At 39.8% G+C, this 10055-nt stretch overlaps 1 protein-coding gene across 1 annotated transcript in view; it reads left to right on the plus strand.

The window, feature by feature from the left end:
- The window catches only part of PAWR (PRKC, apoptosis, WT1, regulator), a 145011-nt gene that overhangs the window by 120490 nt on the left and 14466 nt on the right, over positions 1–10055 (plus strand). The window contains exon 3 of the mRNA XM_006882548.1: positions 2061–2095. Within this exon, the coding sequence (XP_006882610.1) occupies positions 2061–2095 (35 nt within the window). The remainder of the gene's footprint in view (positions 1–2060; positions 2096–10055) is intronic.

Genomic DNA, 10055 nt, shown 5'->3' on the forward strand with positions numbered 1-10055 from the left:
CAGCATAATGTTCTCCAGAGTCAACCATTTTGAATAATATTGCATGAGTTCCTTGTTTTTTAATGCAGCATAGTATTCCATTGTGCGAATATACCACATGGACCTCATATTTTGAATCGTGGTTTCTTGTTTTTCTAGTGCTGCTAATGCCTTATTTGTTTTCTCTGCATTGTTCTGGATTGGGGTTTTTTTTGTTTGTTTGTTTGTTTTAGTTCCTCCTGGTTTTTGCTTGTAGTATCCTGTAATTCTTCAGGTTGTCTTTCATCCATTGAAAATATTCAGCCATTGTTCTTTTAAATTCTGTGTCAGAAAGTTACAGCAGACTTTCTGACTTTAGGAAATCCACTGATACTGTGTCACCCATTAAGGGTGACATCTTGCTTTGCACTTGTGTAGTGGGTGGAATAGCTTGCTTTCTTAGAGATATTGATATGTTCTTGCTCTGAATACAATGCTGTAGAGATCAGTTGGGCAGCTTCCCCATTTGTGTTTTTCTCTGAACTTCTGACTCCAGGGAAATGTTAGTTCAGAGTCTGTGAGAGCAGCCTCTTGAAGGTTAGACAGGTCAAGGTCCTCCGTATTAAAGGCAAGTTGATTGACCAGACATGTAGGCACTGGGGTGGCACATGCACAGGGGTGGGAACGATCACAAGGGCAGGTCAGCCACTTGGGGGACCTCACTCAGCCTTCAGCTGTCTGGGTGTGCTCACGATTGGGGTCCCTATTCAAATTCCAGCTGTCCATCTCCCACCTAGGGGTTTTCACTCAGCAGTCCCTGCTCAGTGGCACTTAATGCAGGTGCCCTCCCACAGTGGTCCCTGCCCAGGCAGGGTTCTTGGTCCAACAGGACCCAAGAAGTCAAAGTCAAATTCCCATCAACCCCGTCACCTCTGGCTGGTCTGCAGTGTGCACAAAAGTTTAGACAAATTACTATTGCCCCAAGAGAGCTCAGCCAAATTCCCACCAGTGGACTCACCCTTGGGTGCTCTGCCAGACAATTGGCGGTGCCCAGGAAACCCAGCCGAGATCTCACTGGCCTTTCTCCTGCCAGATCAGTCCCACAGCAGTTCGATTAGTGGCTTTTGGCGATGGCTGGATCCATGGTGTGGCTTTGTGTTCCTGTAGCTCCGAAATGAATTGCTCCAACAAAAGTTCTGATTCAAAATCCTACTGTCCACGGTTGTTGAGCAGTCTCTGTGCTGCGTGAAGGACTCTCTAGTGGCCCTGGGGCACCGCCGGGAGTACAGGGGCGCTACCGGGAGTTTGGTGCTGCCAGTCCATTCGCAGATGTTAAGCTGCTAAGTCACAGGTCTTCTGCACATCAGACTGCTTGCATTGCTGGAATTCGCTCCCCATGTCCTGTTTTTGCTTCTTGAAGTCCATCAATCTTTGATTTGCCTACTTGAGTTCTGATAACTCCATTTATTAATTTAAAACAAAATTTAAATGATTATTACATGAAGAATCAGATTAAATCTTGCTTTGACCAGCAGTGTATATGTATTGAAAAAAATTTCTTTCTCAGGGGAGCTCTGGTGGCCTAGTGGCAAGGTGCTGCAAGTACAATCCCAGAAACGCATGGTTCAAATCCACCAGACGCTCTGCCGGGGAAGGAGGGACAGTCTCCTCCTGTACTAGTCAGATCTGATTTGATGGTACACTCACACACAAAAAAAATAATAAAATAAAATAAAATTCTTTCTCTTATTTGGGAGACAAAAAAGCTAGAAATATTAAAATACTTTTCTTCCCAAAAAAACAGGCACAGGCTTTTCAGCTCTTTATAGAGTTCAAAATTGAATTGTACTGTTTCCTCCTCTCAGTAGTGCACGGGGTTTTTGTCCCCAGAGATTTTGTACCGAGTCCACTGTAAGGAGTTTACTACTATGAGATAGACAAGCTCAACAGTTTACATTTTTTAAAAAGAAATCATAATTGTTCCATAATTAGTTCCTTTTAAAATTTAAAATTGGACCATTTTTGTAACATGTTCTTACATAGTGCTCTTTGAATGCTCACTCACGCAACCTAACTTATACATCACTTCTTTTACTTTACAGGAAACATCTAGAACAGTTTCAGGCAGATTCAAAAGGTAAGAATCCTTAAATTATGATTTATAATATACTGGAAGCATTAGTGTAATGTCTCTAATCATAGCTTTACAAACAACTGTTTTAAAGCAAGTTTCTAAAAGCTAAGTTTTAATATTGTGCTTATGAAACATATTACAGTGTAGCTAGACATACGATAACTGTCTTACAGTGGCATCTTCTGCAGTCTTTGAAAATTGCCCGCATTATGAATTTACATACACTAGGTGAATTTAGCAGAATAAGAACAGATTCTCTTTCTCTCAAAAATTTAGTTACTTATTTTTAACTTTTTCCGTTTGACTAAAAAGTTATAGTGCCTTTCTATACTTTCTGTACAATTCATACTCATTTTTATGTAATTAATTGCAGTGCCATAAGTGTAGCATCAGTCATCTTCAGTCCTGAGTTTTCCATTTCATGTTCCACCTTCTTTTGTATCCTTTTTGAGCTTTATCCCCAAGTAAAACATGCACTTTGGTTCTGTTAGCATTAATTGTTCTAAGGAGTACATATCTCCCTACTTACCTAATAATGCTGTGTTTCGTTGGGCTGAATATTGAGCTATAGGGTTGAATTCTGTTCCAGGCTTGAAAATTGAATAACACTCTAAAGTATTAGTTTCTACCAGAAAAATAGACCAGGTCTTTTCTGAAGATCTTGAGTTTTGTTCCCTATTTTTCTCCTCGTCTGATGGTTTTAGTACGGCTGAAGTTAGGATGGCACACGGTAGGGAAAATGTTGAGTCTTTTGTTCATTAGAAGCCTAATTTACTTGACAGCCCTATATAATACTTTTAATTGTGATCCTTTTGAGTTGCCAGGCACCATATAGATTTTCTGGTCTCAAAGTTGTTGCAACTGAGATTGGCATGTAGTTAGTCCTTTGAACCATTGTGGTCTTTGCATCTTTTATTTTATTCTCTCTTCTTTGCTCCAGACAAGAAGAGGCCCTTAATTGCGTCTTAGGTGATCACTCACACTCATTTGCTACTCATCCAAGTAAGAAGTATAACATTGTCTTTGTGGGCTATGTTACATGCAGGAAAAAAAGTAAATTGTCATTTTCAATTTACTTGGATCTCTAATCAGTATCCACGGACACAACAGTCAATAAATCAAAAGATATATTTCTTTGGAGAAATCTGTGGTAAAGTGGTAAAAAGTAAAGGTAACATTTTGAGGTGGTCTTGCCCATGAGCTTGGATATTTTAAATGCCTTTTATCTACATACAAAAGCAGAACTGTTAATGAAGAGGAACACAGAATCAATACCCTTGAAATCTGACACTAGAGATGAATATTATATATACTATTGACAAATACACTATGACAAAAGAACTAAGTCTGTTTTGAATTGAAATACAGCAAGAAGATTCTTTAGAACTGAAGATGGCAAGATAGACTAGAACATTGAGAAAAATGGGAATCTCAGAACACTTAATTGTCTTCATTCAAAAGTTATACTTGGACCTAGAAATTGATGTCTAAACAGCAAGGGAACAGTGCATGGTTTGGAATTGGGAAAAGTGTGTGTCAGGGTTATATTCTTTTTTTTATAACTATTGAGTCTACAAGCTGAGCAAGTTATTCATGAATCTGGACTCTATGAAGAGGAATTAGGATCAGAGGAATACTAATCAACACCCATCATTATGCAGATGGTACAACCTTGCTTGGTGAAAGTGAGAAGGAACTGAACCACTTGCTTCAGAAAATCAAAGACTACTGCCCTCAATATGGATTACATCTCAACATCAAGAAAACAAAGGTCCATACCACTAGGCTAGTAGGCAACATCATGATAGGTGGAGAAAAGATTAAAACCATCAATGATTTCATATTACTGGGATCCACAATCAACAACATCCTTAGTGCCATCAATCAAGAGTCAGGAGATGAATTTTTTTGGGAAAGTTCACTGTCTGGGTCTTCTTGAGAAAACTGAGTAGCAATGATGTCAGTTTGAAGGTTAAGATGCCCTTGATTTAGATGGTCTTTTTAGTCACTTGCTCTGTGTCAGAGAGGCGGGCAGTGAGTAAGGATGACAGAAGAATTAATTGCTGCCTTTGAGTTGTGATAAACAAGAGTACTGAATATACCATGGACTGCCAAAAAAGCAAACAGATATGTCTTGGGGAAAGTGCAGCCAGAGTACTCCTTAGAGGCAAGGATGGTGAAGATTCATCTCTTATACTTTGGTCATGTGGCTAAGGAGAGAGGCAATTCCTTGAAAAATGCTTGGAAAGGTAGAGGGTCAGTGAAAGAGAAGAAGACTCCCAAACACGATGGATTAACATGATGATTGCAGCAGTGGGCTCAGGTATAACAGTTACAATGAGGATGGCACTGATAGGACTGAATTGAGGTCTCTTGTTCATAGGATCACTGTACGTGAAGAGCAAGGATCATGTGGGGAGAGCTATGTCAGGCCTTTGCCAACTCCATAATGCAGAGGTGTCCCTGTCAACAACACAGACAAAGCCAATTCCCATGAGGTCAAACATGTCCCCTCTGCTCCTACACCTCTTTCTCTTCATCCTAACACCAATCCTATTACTCTACAGGTTTGGAAATCTATCATGATAGCTAACACACACATAGAATCATAGTAGGAAAGTCAAAAGGTGTGGTAGCTGAATTTCATTTAGTTAAGTTTAGTAACAGAAAACAGTCATTGAGTACAGCTTCCAAAATGTGCTTACAGGTACCTCAGCCCTGAGCATTGTGGCTTTAGATCAGTGTTACAAAGCTCCCAGTCCTGCCGGTTGTGGCTCTCTCCCAAGTCCTCCAATGAACTTGAGCAAAGGCTCTTAACTCTGGTTCAGTAGTCCCATGGTCTCCTCTAAGGGAAGCCATTTTGAACAATAAATCATTAACTCCAGAGTCTTATTTAACAACCAGCAGTGACTAGTCCTTGACGGATATTATGCTTGGTAAAGTGGAGGGTTTATGGAAAAGAGCAAGCCACCTAAGGAAAGAAAATAACTCAAAGGTTAGGACAGTTTTCTCAAACAGAACAATTCTGAAGATGGTGCAGGACTCAAGACTGGGCAGTATTAGAACTGAACCTTTTAAGAGGGGGGAGAGGGGAATCATTACCTTAACTGCTGCTATTTATTTTCTTAATTTTTTATTTGAGTATGATGAAACTTTTGATTCTAAGTTGGTAATATTTATACATTGCTTGCTTATTTTAATCACCAAGAATAGTTCCAAATGAAAATAAAGAATTCCTCCCACCTTCTTTTTCCAAGAAATCATTACCATATAGTTTTAAATTTGTCTTGGTCTCCGGTCATAGACCTAAACCAAAATACTTTTTGTTACCAACTTTTGGGTTGGGGAATGAAGATAAACTTTAGTGACTTTTAACAGATTTATTTTGAGTCACGTGAATTTCATACAATCTTCATTTGAGAGCTGTGCAGATATATATTTCTTACGCAGTTAGTATCAATGTGAGTATAATTTTCTTATGAATACTAGAAGCTTTATGTATCATTATCTTAAGTTAGGAAGGAAAATTGTTTCCACTGACATACTTTATTATTTTTAAGCCTTTGAGAGAGAACATTCTTTTACTTGTCCTTATAATTCTTCTACTTTTGTAACCAATGGAATATAGTTTATTATCATCATAAAAATGATGATAGTGTTATTATAAAAAATTATAAAGCTTCACCTCATATACTTCAGGCATATTACTCAAAAGGGCTCTTCCTTGGAGGAATAGCGAAGGAGAGGAAGACCTTCAACCAGGTGGATTGCCACAGTGGGTTCTACTGTGTGTCAGAAAGTGTGATGATGGCACAGGATAGGACAGGGTTCACACCTGTTGTTCAGGGTCACTGTGGGTCATAATTGACTCAGTGGCACCTAACAACAACAGGAGATGAAGGGAGCGAGTTTAGGCTGCTCTAAAGGACTTGGGGGAGTAAGGGGAAGCCTGAGAAATAGATGGAATACCAGTGGACGTATTTCAACAAAAAGATGGTGTCTAGGTTCTGCCAAGAAATCTGGAGGATGACTACTTAGCCAACTGACTGGAAGAGCTCTATTTTTATTCCCATTGCAAAAAAAAAAAAAGTGACCTGATAGAGTATGGAAATTAACAAGCAATATCACTAATATCTCATGCTAACAAAGTTCTGGTGAAGATTATCCAAAAGCAGCTGGAACAGTACATTGACAGAACTTCCAGAAATACAAGCTAGGTTTAGAAGAGGTCGTGGCACTAGAGACATTATCACCAATGTCAAATGGATCTTGGCAGAAAGCAAAATATCAGAGAAGTGTCTATCTGTGTTTCATTGACTGCATAGGGATTTGACTTTGTGGGTCACAACAAATTGTAGCTAACCTTAAGAAAACTGGGAATCCCAAAACACTTGATTGTGCTTGTGCAGAACCTATACGTGGAACAGGAAGCAGTCCTCAGAACAGAACAGGGAAACACTGCATGGATCAAAATCAGGAAGGGATGCATCCTCTCTCCATATCTTTTCAATTAGTATGGAGAGCAGATAATTCAGGAGGCTAGGCTTTATCAGGAGGAATATGGCATCAGGATTGGAGGAACACTCATCATCAACCTGCATTATGCAGATGGCACAACCTTGCTTGCTGAAATGGAGGATGACCTGAAGCACTTGCTGCAGAAGGTGAAGGACTGTAGTCTTCAGTAGGGATTGAAACTCAACATCAAGAAGACAAAGATTCTCACCACTGGGCCAATTGGCAGCATTGTGATGGATGGATGGAGAAGAGATTGACTTTTTTTAACAGTTATAGCTTGTTTGGCTCCACAATCAACACTCTTGGCACCAGCAGTCAGGAAATCAGAAGATTAATTGCATTGGTTAAATCTGCTGTCAGGGACCTCTCCATAATAGTGAGAAATGATATCAGTCTAGAGACTGAATCAGGCCATGGTCTTTGCAATTACTTGCTATGCATCAGAGAGTTGTATAATGGCTAAGGATGAAAAAAGAAGAATTGATGCCTTTGAGTTGTACTGGAGAAGAGTCTTGTCATGAACCACCAAGAAAACAGATAGGTTTGGCTTGGAGAGGGTGAAACCAAGCTTCTATTTGGAAGCTAGGATTTTGAGTCTCAGTCTCACATACTTTGGGCATGTGGCCAGGAGAGACATGAACTTTGGAAAAGAATATCATGCTCTGAAGGGTGGAGGGACAGCACAGGACATCAGGACCCTAGATAAAATGAATTGACACGATAACTGGGGTAATGGGGATAGGTGTATCGAAGTCAGTGAGACTAACTTAGTATGGGGCAGGCTTCAGAGCTGTTGTACATAGGGTCACTGTGAGTTCGAAAAAGAGTAGACGACACATAATAACAGCAAGATGCAAACAGTTTATTTCTCTGCATTTATTCTGCATGCCTATAGGAACACCATTCTGATTCCATTAAAAAAACAAATGACCCACAGTTGGTTGGTTTCAGGAGGCTTATGAAGAGGAGAGGAGGCAGGCAGAACACCAGATCAGCCTTTGGCTAATCTTAAAATGATTAATTGAGCCCTGTGATTGGTCTTTTACAGAGATCAACAGATTGGAAAAAACAACAACAAGCTTTAAGTCATAGTACGATACATTACTAGTTTTTCTTTTGGTACTTTTCACCTTTGAAAGGTTTGGCCATGTTTATTACTATTTTAAAACCAAAACATGTTTACATTTCTGGTTATTACTCACTGATTTACAGCAAGTCTTTAAACAGAAAGAATAAAACAAAACCAAGCCTAAAATAAAAGAAACCAACAAAAATGTCTATAACTTATATCTGAAATGAATGTTCTTTTATTATTATATGCCGTTGTGTTAGCAGCAACTCATAGCGACCCCACATACAACAGCTCTGAACCCTGCGCTATCCTGAGCCAACCTTATTGTCTCTGACACACCTACCCTCGTCAATCCATATCATTGTGGGTCTTTCTCTCTTGTGCTGTCCTTCCACTCTCCCAACCATGATAGCCCTAAGAACTGGTCCCTCCGTGCAGCATGCACAAAGTATGTCATATGGACCGTCACAGTCCTTGCTTCCATGGAGCTGTCTGGTCAGAGATCCTCTCTAGGACGAACCTTTGTTCTCCAAGCTGACTATGGTATATCCAATACTCTTCTCCAGCACCACAGTTCAAAGGCATCAGTTCTTCTTCTGTCATCCCTAGTCATTGTCCAGCTTTCTTATACATAGAAATTATGAATACTGTGGCCTGGATTATGCACACCTCTACTCTACCCAGCATGATGTCCCTCTCCAAAGACTTCTCTCTCCTTGCAACATGTCCAAAGTATGTCAGATGAAGCCCCAGAATCTTTGCCTCCAAGGAGTAGCCTAGTTTAACCCTCTGTAGGATGAATCTGTTTGTTTTCTTGGCAGTACATAGTACATTCAATACTCTTCTCCAGCACCACAGCTCAAAGGCGTCAATTCTCCTTCTGTTGTCCCTAGTCATTGTCCAGCTCTCTGATGCATAACAAGTGATTGCAAAGACCATGGCCTGTATCAGTGACTAGAGAATTAACATTTCCTGTTAAGGGCTGTTACTATGTGTCCTGGAGTCGCCTGTGACTCATACTGACCCTGTGTACAACAGCTCTGAAACCTACCCTGTCTTGAGTCAATCTCACTGACTCTGACACCAACCCCCATTGCCCCAGTTACTGTATAAATTCATCTTAGCTAGTGTCTTCCTCGCTTGTGCTGTCCCTCCACCCTTCCAAGCATGATGTCCTTCTCCAAGGACTGCTTCCTCCTGGCCACTTCTGAAATATAACAGACCTTTGAAAACCCTTTGTACACCCTGGTAAAGGTAAATGATGACTGAGATGGATTTTAAAATAATAATGGTCCGAAAGGTATAAATTTTACTTTATATGCTAGAAAATATTTTGCATTTGAAGATGATAGGGTGTCATTTAATTTCCAGATTTAAGAAGAGTTCTTGTAACAGTCACAGCTGCAAACTTATTTTTTTCATTGTGAAGTTTTCTTAACAGAGTTACTTTCTTGGTTAAGTATATAATAATGCATTGATTAAAATTTAAAAGGCAAAGCGGGGGCAATGACTATAACAATGAGCTCTCAGATACAAGATGGTGAGGATGGCACAGAATAGAACAGTGTTCAGGTACTGTTGTTCATAGGGTCATACTTTCTATCAATCATACTCAAGAGCATCTAACAGCAACCTATCAAGCTAATCTTTTGTTGTTAGTTGCCTCCCCAGCCTTCAGTAGGTGGTTGAGATTCATGCCCTTTCTGATAAGACCTTCTGACCATCTATCAGAGATGACCTTATTAATAAATAGAAGGGAAAATAAATTTAATTACTGCTCAGTTTGTTCTGAATCACAGGTCCTTGTCTTTTCCCATTTTGTTTTCCTCTTTAAGGAACTATGGTGGTATGGTTCATAGGGATATTTATAGTACTAACCCAAAGATTGTACCTCAACGGCAGTTAAAATCCACCAGTGACTCTGAGAGAAAGATAGGTAGTCTTCTGTGCAATTTACAGCCCCTGAAAACCCACTGGTGGATCAGCTCAGGGTCTTTTCCAACCCGATGGTAATGAATTTTTGGAACATATTCATTTTTATATGATATTATGGGAGGAGAAATGCCCCAAAACAAACAAAAACACAACCTTCCTATCGTTACCACTGCAGGGTGAACAGTAATTTCAGTTATTTTGTAAAATAACAAGAACAAAGTCAGATGGGAAATTTGAAAAACTTTGTAAATTAGTTAATTTGGTACTTTAAAGCCTCTATTGTACATAGAAGTCCATGTGTATAACCTGCTCTTCACCTGATGGTATGCATAGGAATCACATCGACTACATCTGTGGAAGGAACCGCTGGAGAAGCTCAATATCAGCTGTGAAAACTAGGCCGGGGGCTGATTGTGGAACAGACCACCAATTACTCAT

This window comes from Elephantulus edwardii, unplaced genomic scaffold (genome assembly GCF_000299155.1).
Source record: "Elephantulus edwardii isolate Elephantulus edwardi_28Jun2011 unplaced genomic scaffold, EleEdw1.0 scaffold00021, whole genome shotgun sequence".
NCBI classification, from domain to species: domain Eukaryota; kingdom Metazoa; phylum Chordata; class Mammalia; order Macroscelidea; family Macroscelididae; genus Elephantulus; species Elephantulus edwardii.